We start from the raw sequence: 17,859 nt of genomic DNA, 5'->3' as shown, positions 1-17,859 counted from the left end.
CCCTCGAGGTATGTATTGTCATCGTCACTCATTCCAGGTCTAACTATGTGGTCTAACATCTACACAGTAACCCTCCATATCCCACCACACTCATACTGTCTACGTTGTGGTGGACACTGCATGGTTGAGCTCGTCCCAACCTTCTTGTTTCCACGGAGCAACCATGATCGCCCGCAGCGCATCACTCGCCTTACCCGTCTGCGAATAGGCCTCGGCCAGATCGACGGCCTCCAGTCGACCGCGAGGCGGCGCATTCCGTAGCGCTCGCCCCACGGCCATCTGCGCGGGATGCGCAGCTTGCGAAGCGGCAGACAGTTCCATCCAGCCCTGGGGCTGATACGGCGCTCTCATCACCGCAGCCGTCGCCTCTCCAACCCGTCTCTGCTCCTCAGGAACGTCCGCGTTATCGCCGAAACCCAGCGCAGACACCGCCGTCAAGAGCTTCACAAGCTTAGACTGCTCGTGAATCTCGATGTCATCGCGCGTGATCATCTGGTGCAGGTCGGATTCGACAGCCTCGATGGCATCCCTGTCACCGTCGAGTAGCGCAATTGCCCCTAACAGGGTCACGGCGCCGACGTGGTCCGGATGGTTCTCAACGCAGTCGAACAGCTGTTGACGGGCCACGCTTCGTTCCTCCTCGCCGCCCTTGGCCCACAGCACTTGGGCCAGGAGGCATACGACCTCGGGCGCATTGTCCGCCTCCTGCAATGCATCACGGAACATGTCGATCGCGCTGTCCATCGACTTCAGATAGTAGTGCGCCAGTCCTGCCGTGAGGTGCGCTGACAAGCGCAATGTACGGTTTGTCTCCGGGTCGAACTTCTCCGCATCTTCCTCGCCGGACAGCATTAGCGCCGTCTCCGCCTTCTCGACCGCTTCCTCGAACTCCTGCCGTGCGAGCAGAACACGGGCAATGTCCGCGTTCGCTTGTGCGTATCTCGAAAGCGCCCCCGCCGATTCGGACACCTCGTACTCGGCCTCCACGGCGGAGCAGAGAGCTCGCAGGCTGGTTTCCGCATCGGAGAGCTCGCCGATCCGTTCTGCCAATAGAGAGGACAGATGGACGAAGGGGAGATCGGATGGATCCTGGGAGCAAAGCTGATGGAGAGCGAAGAAGGGTTGGATGAGCTCCGAGACTTCGTTCGAGGCCGACGAATCGGTCATCAGGTGGTCGAACAAAGTCATGGTGTACTGCTTCTTCGACAACGCCGACGACGAGTTGCAGATATCGAATGCGTGCTCGAAAAGACCCCTCGCCTCTTGCGGATCGCCAAACAGCAGTGCCAGGAAGCCTTGGCCGACCCACGCCGGGGAGTAATCAGGGTCCGAGGACTGTGCACGTGTGAAGGCCTCATTCGCGAGCTGGATGTCGTTGTGGATGAGGTAAAGGGCCCCGATGTTCGTCCACACCTGCGCGCTCCGGTCGTTGAGATGCAGACTCCGCACAAAAGCATGCTGGGCCACTTTGGGGCTCAAGCTGGTGGTCACTACTCCCAACGCGTTCCAGAATTCCGAGTTTCCAGCCTCCAGTTCGATAGCTCGCTTGAAGCAGCGTATCGCTGCTTTGAGGAACCTCCGCTGCGGCTTCTTTCCCTTGTTCTTCGAGATGATATGCACGGTTTTGTAGGCCCGGTACTCGGCCCATCCTAGGTTATACCAAGCCACGGCCTGGGCGTGGATGTCTTGCTGGGAAACATGGATCGCCCGTTTGAAAGCCAGAATAGAGGCGTACATGAATCTGTCGGACGGGCTCAACTCCTCGCTTTTAAGCAGCGACAGGGAGTTCGCCCCCAGCTCATCGACATCGGCCAGGAGGTCGAAGGCTGCCGTTTCCAGCTGTGTGCCGAGGAGTCCTTGCATTTCGTCTAGGGGCATTTTGCTTGCCTTGGCTTTGACGAAGGAACACATCGTGCACGCGTCTCCGATGCCTTTCCAGAGATTGAAAATGTCGACTCGCTCCGTAGCGATGGACCTGGCGACGAGGAGGGCTTTACGCGCCTGCTCGATAGAGTCGTTGAAAAGGCCGGAGTCGAGACTCTTCCAGGAACTCTCGACTAACGTCTGGAGAAGTGCGATCGAGACCCCGAATTCGTTGGGGTGGATGCTTAGGACGTCCTCGTATCTCGCGATGGCGTCTTCGTATTCTCCAAGCTCCCTCTTGACATTCGCCAACATGTAGCGCGCGAACCAGACATTCTCCTTCTCGGCCCGAGAAAGAGTGTCCTCAAGTTGTTGCGCATGCTCAAACGCCTTGGTAGACGCGATGTGACGTCCCGAGTGGTGATAGCTTTCTCCGAGCCCCACCCACGAGTGGTAGTCCCCGGGCGTGATCCGTAGGGCAGCCTGGAATGAAACAATACTTTTGGCGTACTGTTGTTTATTAATTTGGACCGTGCCCAGCGCAGCATAGGGCCAGCTGTAGCCTCTCCTCTTCGAGCCGGGCGCTGGCTTGGCCTTACCCGAGTCGACCACCCGCTGCGATACCGCCTCGACTAGATCCCACTCTTTGTGGTTCGCGAACGTCATGGCAAGTCGCTCGGCGGCTTCAATCTCCGACGGAGACAGTTCGAACGCCTTGTGGAAACACTTGCGCGCTCGCTTCTTGTCTTTCTTGTAGTCCGCGTAGTAAAAACCCAAACTGGTATATGCCGGGGCAAAGTTCATGTTGGCTTGAACGGCTGCGAGGAAGCTGGCGTAGGCACCGTTTCGGTCTTTGCGTGCAGCCGAAGATGTGTCCGTCTCCCATTGACAGTATCCAATCCGGTAGAGAATTTCACCCTTGAACTCCCGACTCTCTACGCGTTCCTTTTTCAACGCTGCGAGAACCTCCTGCAAGCCGTGCAGGCCAGAGACGAGGTCGCCGTTGAGCGCTCTGCACCAAAACAGTTCCGCGCGGACCTTGATATTCGTTGGATCCCGCTCTAACGCGCGTTCGAGGAAGCTGACGGCTTCAGCGTAGTCCTCATCGACCTTGAGGATCACACCAATACCGAGCAAGCAGCTCGTCAATTTCGGTTTCCTCGACAATATTTCCTGGAAGATCCGCTTCGCCTCCGGGTGATGCCGGGGTGACTGGTGATAGATCAGGGAATTGGCAAGCGTGATGTTTATCGAATCCTTGGTATCCTTGAGATTCAATCCCGTCATTTGGACTAGGGTTTGGAGATTTTGGAGCCCCTTCCGAGCAACATCCACAACGCTTTCGTATTCTTCAAGGTAAAGGTAAAGCTCGCTCATGATCCGGTGAGCGACGACGGACGATGATGCCAGATCCAGGCCTTCCACCATTAGAATCAGACTGTCTTGGGCAGCTAACTCGTTGCTCTCGGCACTGCCATTTTCACCATTCTGTCCGTTGATGTCGGCCTCTTTGGGTTCTTTCAAATTCTTCGACTGCTTCGCATCCTTGGAATCCTCAGACTCCTCAGTGTCTTTGGGAAAGGGCGAAATGTCACTGGCCAGAAAGCCCTTGAGGATCTTGGAAAGCCCGGATTCCGGAAAGAACTCGATGTAATCGTTTAAGAAAACGCGGTCCCACTCCGAGAAGGTTTGAACATCATGCCACTCGAGGACAATCTTCCAAGCCAGCTCGAACGGGTGCTTGATGATGACCATGTCCTGAGCGGCCTTGAGGACCTCGGCCCGCTTGGCACCCTTCTCGTTCACCGGGGAGACCGCAAGCACGTCGCATCCACGCTCTAGTAGTTTTTCTTCGTATGTGCGTCGCACCTGATCATCGTGCGACCAGTCGATAATTCCGCGATAGAGCGGCTCCAGTTGACTCCGTTTGAAGGCCTCGCGCTTCACCTCCAGCGTCACCTGGTCAATCTTCGCACCCAGACGAGTCCGGCGTTCCCCGATCTCCCGATTTATGAACTCCTTCTCTTCCGATTCGGTAAATTCGGCCAGGCGATGGTAGGTCTGCGACGGGTGGGGGACGCGACCTTCGAGCAGATCGTAAAGGGGACCGGTCGGCAGCTGGAGCTCGAGGGCCTTTTTGTGCTGGAGTCGAGTGCCATGTTTCTTTGCAAAGAGAATATATTTGTCGACCACATCCTGGCACCGGTATTTATCATCTCTGGATCCCAATCAGCCGGTATTCGTTAGATCGAGTCTGGGGGAACGTACGCCTCCCCATAGATCCGAGCCAGGTGCACGACCGCCTCGCGGTACGGTTCCAACTTGAGATTTCCTTGCCTCTCGTATAAATTGGCGAGACCCTGCCATGCAGTCTTGTCGTCAGATTTCACTTGAGTGGCTGCGAGGTAAGCCTTTTCCGCCTCGTTGGTCTTGCTCAGTTTGTCCAACGCGAGTCCTAGAAAAACATTGCTACACCCCGATTCAACCATTAGTTTATCAACCAGACAGTCACGAGGAGATGATCACGCACGCATGGTAGTTTTGGGGCTCTTGTTGCACGAGCTGTTTGGCTTTGTCGGCTGCGAGCTCGAAGTCTTTCGAGTCTAGTGCGGTCCGCACAGCCTTGAGAGCGGATTTGCTGGACATTTTAACCTCGACTCAGCATGACCTTTCCAGTACCTGGTCAAGAATCTATAGAAAAAAAGGCAATCCAAGTCGAGAGCAACCGATTGGGAATGTGCGACGTCTAGGTTGGTCCAGGGAGCAGGCCGTGGAACGTGAGGTGGAAAAGGTGTGGCCGTTGTGGGGAAGAGCAGAGCGGGTGCTCAGCTAAGAGACCAGGGTACGTCAGAGCCCGCCTTATCAGCTTGGATCTTACTTGCATAGTAACCTGACCACATTTGGGGATGTACAATATGAACATAAGGATGGTAAAGTACAGCTTTATGTCCACATCTAGTAGATAGATGTACACACCGTAGAATCAGATATAGTAATTTGATATACTGTATGAACAGGCTAGAATGCTTCCCTTGATAGCTGGAGATCAGATATTCGTCCACAAGATACTAGCTTAACCTTATCAATCTAATCTAAATACTCGAAATGATCCAAACACATATATAATTCTCCAGTATTGGTCTATATCTACAACTACTTCCCACCAGGCAGCATAAGATCGACAAAAGAAGTGGGATGATAAGGCCAAAGCGGTGAGAGAGGGGAAGGCGGAGGCGGTGAGGACCGTCGGGTGCAAAACTCGCGTGGAATTAAAGCGTGCCTTAGGGAGTCCTTAGGCACGTACTTTCCCTTCTCCCTCTGTCTGTCTCTCTCTCTCTCTCTCTCTCTCTCTCTCTCTCCACCTTCTTCCCCCCACGCGTCGTTCTTTGTCTCTGAGGAAAGGCCCTTTGACATCGCATTTCAAGCTTATACCAGGGAAAGATTACTTGTCTTGCACTATTCGTCCTGTTTTTGGGGATTCGGATTTGTCCTAATTTAGCTAAACAACAACATTACTCCCCTCATCTTCGTCTGGCAGAATCCCCGAGTCCCCGACCCCCCGACCTTGCGCCCTTTGTTTTTCTGCCCGTCCTTTATAAGCAATCCTATCCACTTGTCTGACGATTGCATACGGAGGGCACGGTCGACTGATATCTTCGATTACTATCAGCACCGCATTGGTCGTGGACGGTTCCTTCTTCCCGTCCAGATCCAACTCCCAGGCAAGAAGGCTAGATCGGAGCCTTGGATGATGAGGTCATTGGTATAGAGCTACTCAAACTGTGCGAATAGATCACCCCCGCTGTCGACCCCAGAGACACGATGACCAGCGAAGGCGACCTGTCCGAGGCCGGCATGACCGACCTGGTTCGTGCGCTAGAACTCATCCACAACCCGTCCTCCACGAATGAGCTCCGTCGGGAAGCCTTGACGTTTGTCGAAGCACAGAAGGAAAGCGAGTCGGCACCGCGAAATGGATTCCTGCTGGCGTCCCGGCCCGAGAACAGCCCCCTGGTCCGCTACTTTGGCCTGACGCTCCTCGATCATGTCTTGCGCCACACCACCTTCACCTCGACCGAGCAGGTCACTAACCTCCGGGACTTGGTCCTCAAGCTGGCCGAGTCCGTTCGCCCGGAAGACCCTGGGTACCTCCGCAATAAAGTTCCCCAGCTCTGGGCCGAGATCGCGAAGAGGAGCTGGGGCTTGGACTGGATTCGGATGGATGACACCCTGGTTCAGTTCTGGGGGGCGAGCCTGGTGCACAAGGAGCTCGTCCTGTCGATTTTGGAGACCTTGTCGGAGGACATCTTCTACCGGGAGGACACAGTTTCGTCCCTCCGGGGGACCGACCTGAATCGAGCCATGGTGGAAATCTGCACGCCACTGTCTGTTTTCGAGGAGATCTACCCCAAGCGCGATCATTATGTCGAGCTACGATGCGGCCCCGAGGGATGGTTGTCGCGCACGTGCCAGTTCCTCGAGGACTGCATCGGAAGCCTGCAAGGCTCGAAGGAGGCACAGAATGCGGCTTTGAAAGCCCTTGCGACCCTGAAGTCGGTCTTGGTGTGGTCGATTCCCAAGGCGATCATCTCGTCGAACTGCGTCCCCACCATCGTCCGGGCGTTTACCTGCCAAGATGAGCAAGTTCTGCTGGTATGTTCACGGTGGATCCTTTCGCTCGCTCCGGACCTACGGTGCTAATTCGTTGGTTAGGCTGCCGTCGAAGCCCTGCATTCCCTATACAGTAGATCCAACTACGACATGGAGGGCTTCCAGCCCCTTGTTCATTTGATGTATCAGCCAGAGCTCTTGAATCTGATGCAGAGTCTGTATGAGTGGTCCATCGTGGGGCCGGATGACATCGACGACACCAAGTACACGATATCCAAGAAGCTGTCCGAGATGCTCTCCTACGTCGCAGGCTTTCTGGAAGAGAAGAGCTTCGCCATTGACCCGAACATGAACCTACACATCTTCTTCCAACTTCTCATCCGGGTGGTCCAGCATCAGAGTCTGACGGTGTCGATTCCAGTTCTCCATGTGTGGAGCAAACTGTTGGCCTCTGAGAGGGTCGGGAATACGGACTTGGTGAATGGGCTGACCCCCCCGCTGCTGGGCATCTGTACCGAGCGCCTGATCCGTTGGGAGTCTTTGCCCTCGGATTCGGATAACCCAACCGTGGCATTTCTCTTCGAGGACATTGACACCGTGCCCGAGCGGCACGCGTTTGTAGGAAATTATCGGCGCTACTGCTCATCTATTATCGAAATCATCGTTCTCAAGAGACCGCAAGAAGCCATTCCGCACATCTTGTCCACCATTGATGGTAACCTAGATAACCTTTATAATGGAGTAGATCCGTTCGATGGTAGGCGACTCATCCCAACAGTTCTCGAGTCTGAACGCTAATCCAGATTTATAGTCAAATCCTTCTCGAAGAGCTCGATCCCTCTCATGCGCGCTGATACGCAGTTTGCCGTCGTGGAGGCTACACTAAAAGGCTATAATAAGTGGGTTTACGCCCACGGTAAGATGCCACAACAAGACGTACGTTGAGAATGTGCTATGTGCCTCGAATCCGCCTGCTAACCAAGTCCAGGAGCACAAGCGAGGCGAACTGGAAAGCGTATTGGAAGGATGGGCTTCCAAGTTGATGCAGAGGAGCTTTGAGGTAGGATTCATGCCTTTTATTTTCTGTGTCGGCTAGGACTAACCGGTGTGGAAATACAGGACCCGGTGTTGAAACAGCGAGTGATCAAGCTGATCGTCGATATCTCGTCCAAGGCTCTTAACCAGACCCCCAGCTTTGCGCTCAAAGTACTTGAATACATCCTTATGACGCGCCTTCCTGACCAGCCGGAGTTTCCTGCTTACTCGGAGGCCGTGAAAGAGCTTCATGGATTGGCGAGCCACGAGCTCCGTCGTTTAGCCATGCGCTACGCTGATTATTTCGCTGTAAGCTTCACCATACATATCCTCGCAGGCACTGCTAACCAAGAAAAGACGTTTTACGACGTTCTCGAGCCGAAGATCAAGGAGATCACCCTGGCCAACCGGGTAGATGACAGGCTGCACATGGAACTAACATCGATCCTTCTCATCATAATGTATGGTGCCTTTGAAATCATATGTCCGTGCGGCATGCGCTAACTGTGGCAGGCAACGCGCGAGCAACGTAGAACCTTATTTGCGTCAATCCCGATTGACGTCGTTCGTGGAGCCAATCCTACAGGCTTGGCAAGAAGAAGAATTCCGCAGCGTGAGCTCATCTTTTGAGGGGTTCTGTACCATGCTGGGGCTGCAAAGCGTCGGTCCCTATATGCAGTCAAAACAAGCGCACATGGTAGAGGACTGGACATCTGTTATTCTAGACAGCGAAGGAAAGCAGATTCAGGAGGAAATGACCCGAAAGTTCCAGGTTTGTCTCTTTGTCGGCTTCACACGTGGGGTTGACTAATAACGGCATAACTAGCAAATGCCCCTACGAGGCACGAAAACGATGTTGGCGGTATCTACCGAGAAGTTGAAACGGACAGAACCGGCGTACGAGCTTGCATGCAATATTTGGCACGACATCATCCCGGTGATCCTTCCAACGCTGCTGCAGCTTGTCAGGTAAGCAAGCCGTCGTTGACAGGCCATTGAAAACCTGGCTAACTTTCATTCCAGCAATGCTCACGCTTTCCATAATCCTGCCAACTGGGCTGGCATGTCCGAGGAAATGAAGGTGGTCGTTGGGCGTATCTTGACCGACCGGTTCTGGCAAGCGGGGATCTCTTCCGGTAGCCGGGATGAGTTCTATGCGCGGATCACATCGTCGCGGGCTTCACTCGAAGGGTTTGCATCTTCCGTCCGTGGCAAAATCAGGGCTGTCCGAGAGTCCTGCTACTCGATGCTCTTCAGCATGAGCCAACTGCGGGAGCATTTCTATGGGTTCGCAGAGCTTCCTGGACCGCTTTCTCAAGCCCTATTCAAAGACTCGCCCCACCTCTCGTCTCACCAGTTCTCTGTCCTACTCAATATCTCACGGTGCTTGATCGATGACTGCCCTGTCCGTTTCCGTGCCCAATTCTTGCCGCCAATGTTGGCCACCTTGTTCACCAATATCGACCGGAAGGTCACATCGGAATGGGACCAGATTGAACGGCAAAAGGAAGGGATGGCGGAGAGCGACTTGGCGGACGAGATGAAGTCCGAAAGTATTCTGCGGCAGTTGACTTATTCTGCGGTGATCATGGTCGCGAATCTCTTGGATCCGCAGCGAGCAAGTAAGTGTTCCAATTCCCTACCCATGGCGGCTTGATTATCTCGTCAGTCCTAACAGTAGCACGCAGACCCCGATGAAGAACCAGCAGACCCAAGCGCAACGCCAGCGCCACCGGCTGCGGCTGATTCGCTTCGGAACTTTGTCCTCTCCTCCCCCGAAATCTTTGAACCGGTCATGCTTTTCTGCACCCACGCCCTTCGCATGCGAGATACCCGATGCTGCAGCATCATCACGCGCGTCATCCGATCGATCCTGCAAGACTTTGCCCCTCCCAACAACACACCCACCACGGTCACGATCCGCGAGTTCATCAGCTCCGAAGTGCTCAAAGCCTGCATCACATCTGTCCACGAGCCATATTTCGTCGACATGCAGAAAGATCTCGCCCAGCTGATCGCGTCCATCTGGGTCCTTTACGGCTCGTGCAGCTCGATGCCCCGCACCGTGATCCTCAGCCTTCCGGGGATGGACGAACAACGAGTCATCAACACCGAAGCCGCCCTCGTCCGGTCCGCCGCCGCCCGGCAGCAACGAGCCCTAGTCCTGGACCTCCTCGAAGCCCTACGCGGCGTCAGCATCGCCGAGCAGGGCAAGATCCTCGGCTCCCGGGAAGAACGGCGCAAAGCGCGGAGTGCCCTGCAGGAGCGGTACATGAGCAGCGAAATGGAAGGCCAGCAGGCCAACAAGGTCGACATCAACGATGGACCTGACCTGGCCGGCGTTGCGGATATGTTTGGTTAGTGCTATTGCCCACTTTTCGTCTACGGATGGACAGCAGCGACCCTTCTTTCTTCTTTTTTTTTTGTTCTACAGTCTGCTGTACAGTATGGTGCCGACCTACGGGGCTGTCCCATGTCGCAGTTGTTCTGGTTTTGGTACGTTCGATATACCGGTATAAAGAAATATAGACCCAATACGATACATTTAGCCACAGGCATAGTTTCTACAATGCGAGCCCTAGGATCATGGTACAGTCTACCGAAAGCCGTAGAGCAAACAATCTCTTGAATAAGCGAATCATTGGAACAATCGAAACAACATTGATAGGTCAATAGGAAGACCTCTCTCAGACGGTATATCTACAAGATACAAGTTTTCAAAATCAAGCCAAACCAATCATCTCTCTTCCTCTCTTGCCCCATCAAGCGCCACTTGTTAGTTGGTTTAACTTGATTTGATTTGTGATACCACTTGCCGCAAGACACAAGACACAAGACACCCGAACCAACCCACCCATGAATCTGGCGCTGAAAACACGAAACATAACGATCCCCCCTCAACCACAATCACCGGAGCATCCACCGACGAAGCCCATTTGGTGCATTTATTGGGTAAGCTGGGCAGGAAGGTAGGCGAATGTGGGGCGGACGAAGCTGGAAACTCGTATTAGTTGCTGGATAGGACCTTGTTTGCCGGGAGGGGCTGGATAGATAGATAAAAGGTAGGAAACGTACCGATCGGAGTTGTACACCTTGGTCTCAGAGCCCAGGAGCTCCTTTTCGCGGGCCTTGTCGGCGAAATGGCGACGGGCCTGGTCACGGTCTTCTTCGGCTTGGAGGAGGGGGAGGATGTGCAGACGGCCCCAGATCTTCTCGCGGCCGAGCTCGCTGGGGAGAATGGTCAGTAAAAGGTCATCAACCAGTGGCGTGGGGGTATGTGTGGTAGATAGTGTGTCGGGTGCGCGGTGTATTCATGGAGGGAATGAATTGAGCCAAGTTGGCTGGGGATAGGCGATCGTTAACGTACTGTTGCTCGCGGATACCGTGGAAGAGCTTGTAGTAGCCCCAGGCCATGACCATGTGCATGCCGATGAGGTAGGTGACGGGGCGGAAGCCACGGGCAGGGATGTTCCGCTAGACAGAGACCATTAGCCGATTTCATTCATTTCATTGGTTTCCTTTCCATAATTGCTTGGGGAGTATCATCCCGTCGAAGCGCAAAATGGGGATGGAGTCGTACCTTGTACTGAACGGGCCCGTAGCCCCCCACGGGGGGCATATCCTGAGGCATGGTGAAAAGACTGGTTGAGGAATATGACAACAGTCTTCAATTGGAGCGAATGGGCGGGATAGCGAGGCAGGAGAGCAAGAGAGACTCGCAGGAAGATCGACCGGCGACGATATGATGTTCAGCGGAGTCGCGAAGTCGGCAGTGGACGGTCACGTGCGGGCGTCCTGGTTTGGTAATGCGGGCTGTGGGGCGCGTGATTGGCTGAGGGTGGATATTTTTGCCCGCTGGAACTAACATTCGACCTCTTGATTCCTCTTCGATCTTGCGGGTTGTTGCCCTTGTTGACCTACTCGTTGCTGATTTACGACTTGACCTCTTGATAAACCCCAGACGAAATGGAAGAGGAGGAGCGACCCCGGAAATTAGCCAAGCTGGACAATCAATCTCAGGAGGAACCTGCGCCCGCAGTGACCGGTACTGTGGGAGGGGCCCCCGCTGACAATGCCGAGCCTGCAGATACCGCCATGACGCTGGACAAGACCTCCCCTGCGGCCAAGGATGAGAAGGACGGCGGCGAAAACCCCACGGAGGGAGAGGGCGCGGCTGCGGACGACAATGCCGCCCAGCCAATGTCGAAGAGTCAAATGAAGAAGCGCCGCCGCCAGCAGCTGTGGGAAGAGAAGCGGGGGGATCGCAAACAACACCGCAAGGACCAGAACAGGGCGAGAAAGGAGAAACGGCGGGCCGCTATCAAACAGGCGAAAGAGAACGGGGAGGAGGCATTCCAGGAACTGAGACACAGCTACATGAAGACCAAGTATCGGATCAAACGGTCGACCTTGCTTCCGGTCACCTTCCTCGTCGATTGCGGGTTCGATGACTTGATGGATCCGAAGGAGCGCATCTCCCTGGGATCGCAGCTCACCCGAGCCTATTCGGACAACAGTCGGGCACCGTACCGCTCACACTATGTGATCTCGTCGTTCAACAAGCAGTTGAAGGAGCGGTTTGACACCGTCCTGGCCCAGTCGCATCTCAAGTGGCGCGGTGTACGTATCCTGGAGGAGGACGATTTCATGTCCGCTGCCGAAAAGGCCAAGGAGTGGATGACCGAACCCAACGGGGGGGAACTGGCGGGGGCGTTTGCGGACCAAACGGACGCCAAACCGGAAGATGGGGAGATTGTCTACCTGACCAGTGACAGTCCCGATACGCTGACGGAGCTGAAACCTTACAGTACCTACATTGTGGGAGGATTGGTGGACAAGAACCGGTACAAGGGGATCTGCTACAAACAAGCGGTCGAGCGGGGCCTCAAGACCGCCAAATTACCGATCGGGGACTATATCCAGATGAGCCATCGCCAGGTGTTGGCGACCAACCATGTGGTGGAAATCATGATCAACTGGCTGGAACTGAAAGACTGGGGTCAAGCGTTCATGAAGGCCATTCCGCTGCGAAAGGGTGGGACGCTGAAGGCCTCCGAGTCGCCTGCGCCGCGCGATGGGGGTGGTGAAGCGGAAGTGGTCGAGAATGAAGAGGCAGCTGTAGAGGAGGCAGTTGCAGAGGAGGCAGCTGCACAGGAGGCCGCTACGGAGACGGTGGAAGCTAGTGCTGAACACGCGTGAAATAAACACTGTATATACTGTAATCGACATGACTTCACTTCCTATAGTATAGTAGAGAGAAGAGAGTAGAGAGTAGAGGTAACGCCACAGTATGAGTCAGCCGCACCGCCACAATGGTTGCCACCGGGACGATCGATGACGGCAGATCAATCAACAAAAAAACAACCTCCTCTTTTCCTTCTGGTCACTTCACTTCTCTGCTTCCGGTTCTTCCAGGTCTCAAAGAACCACAGTCTGTTGAGACAGAGCTGCTTGTGTCTGCCATCTTTGTTTCCCCTCAGGCGATGACACTTGTCTGACTTTGATTCTGTCCTTCTTCAACTGATCATCGTCTACCACCTTCCCTTTCCCCACTTCGACCTTTTTTTCGTCCTTCATTCCTCAGATCCCTGCCCTTTCTGCTGCTGTATCAGAAACGCGCCTAAGCAACCACAGCCATGTTTATGATCCGCAACGGTATGTTCTTTCCCTGTTCTTTCTGTCTATTCAGTTTCTGTCCCCATCGCCGCTTCCAAAACCCCACCAATTACCCCTCCTCTCCAAATCGCTTATCGTGACTGAGCTCTCACTGACCTATTATTCTGAAATATCAAGTGAGCAAATACCTCTTCGGAGACACCTCGAAGGAGTCCATCATCGAGATTCCTCAGGGCCAACTGTACCTGGTCCGCCCTCTGTCGCCAAAGGGTTATTCCGAGCTTATCTTCAAGGACGCCGCGGCCTCGATCCGTCGTACTGGGCAAGAGTTCCAGTATCAGCTCGTCGTTCAGAGGGCTTTCGAAGAAGGCGAGGAGGAATTGTCCGACGGCGACGACGAAGAGGGAGGCAACGACAGCGTGGATAAGGACGAAAAGGTCTTCTTGCTCGACCAAGCTCTTCACTTCCGCTCGGAAGTCCGCGAGGGAGGCTCCAAAGTGCTAGCGTGGAGCGACCTGAGTGGCGACGTCGGCGACCTCTTTGAGTTCGTCTGTGACCCGACGGTGCCCGCCGACAAAGTCGCTACCTTTGAATTGGCCGCCCTTCAGTGCCAGTTCGAGCGGAAATATCGTCGCAGCTCCCAAAAGGCGACTGAGCCGGAACTGCAGGAGTTCTCTTTCCAGGAAGAGAAGCCTCTCCCGTCCGCCAGCCCCATCGCTTCGCCCAACAAGTCTCGCGCCCACTCCCTGGCTTCCACCGGAGAGGCTACCGCAGCGATGGCCAAAGACGTGGAGTATTCGCGGTCTAAAGGGCAGATCAAGCCCGCCGGAGAGGGACAAGAAGGACAAACAGCCCCTCCGCCCGCCGCGGACCAACCGGAGGCCCAAGAAATTCTCGCCAAGGAGAGTGCGGAATTGCACATGTTCGACTTCACTACTGGGACATTTGTTCTCCAAGACGCCAATGTGGTTGCCACCGTATCTGAGACCGGGAACTGGCAATATTGGCTTCAGATTACAGGCCAGGACAAGGAATGGCTCGGACAGCCCGTTGTTGCGGATATCAACCCTGTCTTCAACTTTGAGTACCTCTCATTCATCTTCAACCACTACGCTGAGGATGGTTCTGCCTACTCTTGGCTTCTGCGCTTCAAGGACCAGGCCACCGAGGAGAAGTTCCAGGAAGGACTGATGCAGGCCCTTTGGGAACAGTTGAACGAGATGAAGTGGGTCAAGGTCAAGGAAGCCGACAAGGAGTACGTGCTGGACGCCTTCCAGGACCTGACCATGGAAGATCAAGACGCCGAAGAACAGCAGGAAGCCGAGGCGGAAGAGGAGGAGGAGGAAGAGGAGGAAGACGCAGACGACGGTCAGCGCAGTGAACAGTACGACCCGGATGAGGAGCAGGATGATGTGGTGACTCGTGACTCCGATGGAAATGTCAACTCCCAGCTCGCGGTGGGTTACAAGCATGACCGGTCGTTCGTCGTTCGCGGCTCCAAGATCGGCGTCTTCAAGCATACGCCCAATAACAACCTCGAGTTTTCGACCAACATTTCCAAGGTGGAAACCCCCAACGGCAAGCTGTTCAGCCCTAAGAAGGTCATGTTGCACGCCGAGGATACCAACATGATTCTCCAAAACAGCGAGGATCCCAATTCGCTCTACCGCATGGATCTGGAATACGGCAAGGTGGTCGACGAGTGGAAGGTCCACGAAGATATCCCCGTCCAGACCTTCGCGCCGGAGAACGTAAGTGCCTTTCTATCTTCCTGGCGTTTTCTATATCAGACACGGTGATACTAACCATCCACAGAAATTCTCCCAGATGACTGCGGCCCAGCCCTTCGTCGGTGCGTCGCAAAATGCGCTGTTCCGCATCGATCCCCGTCTGGCTGGCAACAAACTGGTGGATGCGGATCTGAAGCAGTACGCCAGCAAGAACGAGTTCTCGTCGGTGGCTACGACCGAGAAGGGATACCTCGCGGTTGCGTCGAACAAGGGCGATATCCGCATGTTCGACCGGCTGGGGATCAATGCGAAGACGCACATCCCGGCCCTGGGTGAGGCGATCATCGGTTTGGATGTGTCTGCCGACGGCCGCTGGATCCTGGCGACCTGCCGCACCTACCTCCTGCTCATCGATTCGTTGCAGAAGGAGGGCAAGAATGAAGGCAAGCTTGGGTTTGAGAAGCCATTCGCCAAGGATTCCAAGCCCCAGCCCCGACGTCTGGGTCTCCAGCCGGCCCACGTGGCGCAGTTCCAGCACGAAACGAAGAAACCGCTCGCGTTCACCCCCGCTCGTTTCAACACTGGTGTCGATTCGTCGGAGACTTCGATCGTCACCGCCACCGGTCCCTTCATCGTCACGTGGAATTTGAAGAAGGTGGTCGCCGGCCGCAAGGACCCCTACACCATCAAGCGCTATGCGGAAGAGGTTATGGCGGATAACTTCCGCTTCGGCTCCGACAAGAACGTGATTGTCGCCTTGCCGAATGAAGTCAACATGGTCGCGAAGAGGAGTTTCCAGAAGCCGACGCGTGAGAGCATTGCGGGGCCTCCAGTGACTCCGAGCCGCCGTAGCACGCGATGGGGGAGCCGGTTGGGCCGGGATGATGTTGTCAATTCTCCGTACTAGGTTTTTTCCTTTATTCCTCTTTTTCTACTGTCTTGTTTGGTTTGATCTTTTGATCTTTTGATCTTTTCTATTTTCTATTTTCTGCGAGATTCAGCATACCCCTTTGATTGTTTATCCTTATTGATTCTTGAGACCTTGCTCCAATTGAGACGTTGTCATGATGGCGATTACGTAGGCTAGTAGCTAATAAGAGAATACGAATTGTGAACGACATATCTTTATATTCTTTGTACTTCATCGTATCTATTTTCCTTGAGTAAGTAGTAATATAACGGGACAGCATCCACATCAACTCGTCCAACAAAAATATCCCTTCTACTCAGAAATACACACCTATACTAAACAGACGTCTCAACAAACGTCCCATTCCTACAATCAAATCCCAAATCCGGATTCAGCCCTGCCGTCGCATTCAAACAAACAACCGCAGCCGGCTCCCGGTTCTGCGGCCGCAGGCGAATATCCTCCGTCACGAAATTCCGACAAGACCTCTCAGTATGGCACTGTATGATAACCGCCTCTGTATGGTTCAGATTCGGCAAGCCGACGTCATACCAGCAGGGGTCCGACACGCAAGACCCGTCCCCCGGGTTGAAAGTATTGATATCGCCGGTAAAGTCAGACCAGGTGAAATCTTCCATCATGACTGCGGAGGAAGGGTCCGGTGGCGGGGGCCGCTCGGCGTTCTGGTCCGTATAACTCTGCGTGACGAAAATGGGGAAGGAGACGTTGTGCACGCGGACGTCCTGCCATGTGACGTTGCGGACGAGGCCGGCGCCGCCGGACCAGGACTTGAAGCGGGCGGCGTAGAGGCCGCCGGCGACGGTGATGTCGGTGAAGAGGAGGTTGGAGATGTTGGCGGGGGCGGAGGGGTCTTTGCCGAGGGAGCCGATGCTCATGCCGTGGGTTTCGTAGCCGAGGGTGTTGTGGGCGAAGAGGATGTCGTGGGAGGGGGAGCCGATGGCGATGGCGTCGTCGCCGTTGTGGAAGGTGCTGTTTGTTATGCTGATGTGGGTGCCTTGGACGTCGAAGCCGTCTGTGTTGAAGGGGAAGGAGGAGAAGCTGGTGGAGAGGGCGTCGACTATGGCGTGGCGGACGGTGATGTCCGACCCGTGGAGTTTCATGGTCCAGGCGATGGGCTTGCGCGAGCGGAAGTGGCTGATTGAGGCGTCGGAGGTGGTGTAGCTGATTAGGTGGGGGCGGTTGGGTAGGCCTTTGCTGTTGGGGGGGTTCGCGTCCCACCAGGCTTGGCCGTAGGAGTTGATCCAGCTGGTTTGGGGGTCGGGGGAGCCTGTCCAGTCGATGCGCGGGCCGGAGAGGGTGATCCAAGTGGCGGTGCCGCTGGCGACGATGGCTTGCACGGTGGGGATGTCCTGGGGGAGGTGGAGGTTGCCGTGCATGCGGATCTCGACGTTGCTGAGGTTGGTGGCGGTGAGGGGCGTGAAGAGGTTGTAGTTGACGCCGTGTTGGAAGATGATGGTGGAGTCGGTTGCGCATTGCGCGAAGGCGCGGGCGATGGCGGGCGTGTCGTCTGCGGTTCCGTGGGAGGAGCGGTATTGTGAGGGGATCACGCACTTTTTGCTCCGTGGGTGGTGGGCTCCATGGCTGGATGATGGGAGTGACCAGGCATGTTGGAACAAGAGCGATAGAGCCAGGAGGGTGGGCTTGGAGAGCAGCATCGTGTGGATGGTCGATTATGGACTGGTTGGGAGGGCATGGTGGACGTGCAGGTCCTCCGGGCCCTTTTTGTACTCTTGGGTGAGAGCATGGCGGATTCCAGACATCCGAAGAGTAGCAAGTTTCTGCGAGACACCATCCAATTGAGAGGGAGAGGATCTCGTTGTTTGTAATTGTTGAGGGGAGTTTTGATCTATATCATGCAGTCAAGCCATCTTGAACTTGCGATTGGTGGAGAAATAATGCGCGTGAGGTTGGGGTGATGATTGTCGGAATCACAATTTCCCTGATTGAATAATTAGCTAGACCGAGTATGCAATGTATCATAGCATCTTCTTGACATTCGTGGAAGATGAGATTCCCAAGTTGTATAGATACCTGTAGTATGAAGTAGTTGAAAGTGGAGTGGAAGACCGAGAC

General features: G+C 54.8%; 6 protein-coding genes across 6 annotated transcripts; 3 read left to right on the top strand and 3 right to left on the bottom strand.

The window, feature by feature from the left end:
* Positions 1 to 4: 4 nt before the first annotated feature.
* On the bottom strand, positions 5 to 4,644 carry BDW47DRAFT_105353 (SKI complex subunit tetratricopeptide repeat protein SKI3). The gene is made up of 3 exons (XM_024812543.1): positions 4,394 to 4,644; positions 4,132 to 4,332; positions 5 to 4,081 (listed from the first exon to the last, which is right to left on the bottom strand). The coding sequence occupies exons 1-3, from the start codon at positions 4,507 to 4,509 to the stop codon at positions 100 to 102; spliced, it is 4,299 nt and encodes a 1,432-aa protein (XP_024672428.1). The 5' UTR covers positions 4,510 to 4,644; the 3' UTR covers positions 5 to 99.
* Positions 4,645 to 5,115: 471 nt separating this feature from the next.
* On the top strand, positions 5,116 to 9,998 carry BDW47DRAFT_105351 (karyopherin MSN5). The gene is made up of 10 exons (XM_024812542.1): positions 5,116 to 6,516; positions 6,577 to 7,231; positions 7,286 to 7,410; positions 7,463 to 7,534; positions 7,594 to 7,818; positions 7,867 to 7,970; positions 8,023 to 8,281; positions 8,336 to 8,478; positions 8,533 to 9,131; positions 9,198 to 9,998. Exons 1-10 carry the CDS (start codon positions 5,686 to 5,688, stop codon positions 9,869 to 9,871), a joined length of 3,687 nt encoding a protein of 1,228 aa, XP_024672427.1. The 5' UTR covers positions 5,116 to 5,685; the 3' UTR covers positions 9,872 to 9,998.
* Positions 9,999 to 10,118: 120 nt separating this feature from the next.
* On the bottom strand, positions 10,119 to 11,371 carry BDW47DRAFT_105349 (putative NADH-ubiquinone oxidoreductase subunit GRIM-19). The gene is made up of 4 exons (XM_024812541.1): positions 11,090 to 11,371; positions 10,877 to 10,983; positions 10,585 to 10,737; positions 10,119 to 10,503 (listed from the first exon to the last, which is right to left on the bottom strand). Exons 1-4 carry the CDS (start codon positions 11,138 to 11,140, stop codon positions 10,455 to 10,457), a joined length of 360 nt encoding a protein of 119 aa, XP_024672426.1. The 5' UTR covers positions 11,141 to 11,371; the 3' UTR covers positions 10,119 to 10,454.
* A 48-nt stretch (positions 11,372 to 11,419) lies between these two features.
* trm10 (tRNA (guanine(9)-N(1))-methyltransferase) lies at positions 11,420 to 12,715 on the top strand. The gene has a single exon (XM_024812540.1). It carries the CDS (start codon positions 11,476 to 11,478, stop codon positions 12,706 to 12,708), a length of 1,233 nt encoding a protein of 410 aa, XP_024672425.1. The 5' UTR covers positions 11,420 to 11,475; the 3' UTR covers positions 12,709 to 12,715.
* A 166-nt stretch (positions 12,716 to 12,881) lies between these two features.
* BDW47DRAFT_105346 (uncharacterized protein) lies at positions 12,882 to 15,984 on the top strand. Its single transcript, XM_024812539.1, has 3 exons — positions 12,882 to 13,164; positions 13,303 to 14,876; positions 14,941 to 15,984. The coding sequence occupies exons 1-3, from the start codon at positions 13,146 to 13,148 to the stop codon at positions 15,760 to 15,762; spliced, it is 2,415 nt and encodes an 804-aa protein (XP_024672424.1). The 5' UTR covers positions 12,882 to 13,145; the 3' UTR covers positions 15,763 to 15,984.
* Positions 15,985 to 16,100: 116 nt separating this feature from the next.
* Positions 16,101 to 17,719, bottom strand: pgxC (putative extracellular exo-polygalacturonase; the record flags this gene model as incomplete). The annotated part of the gene is made up of 1 exon (XM_024817350.1): positions 16,101 to 17,719. Exon 1 carries the CDS (start codon positions 17,439 to 17,441, stop codon positions 16,101 to 16,103), a length of 1,341 nt encoding a protein of 446 aa, XP_024672423.1. The 5' UTR covers positions 17,442 to 17,719.
* Positions 17,720 to 17,859: the final 140 nt, after the last annotated feature.

This window comes from Aspergillus candidus (genome assembly GCF_002847045.1).
Source record: "Aspergillus candidus strain CBS 102.13 unplaced genomic scaffold BDW47scaffold_20, whole genome shotgun sequence".
NCBI lineage: Eukaryota > Fungi > Ascomycota > Eurotiomycetes > Eurotiales > Aspergillaceae > Aspergillus > Aspergillus candidus.
The sequence above is the reverse complement of the archived record's forward strand: the minus strand, read 5'-3'. Positions and strand labels throughout refer to the sequence as shown.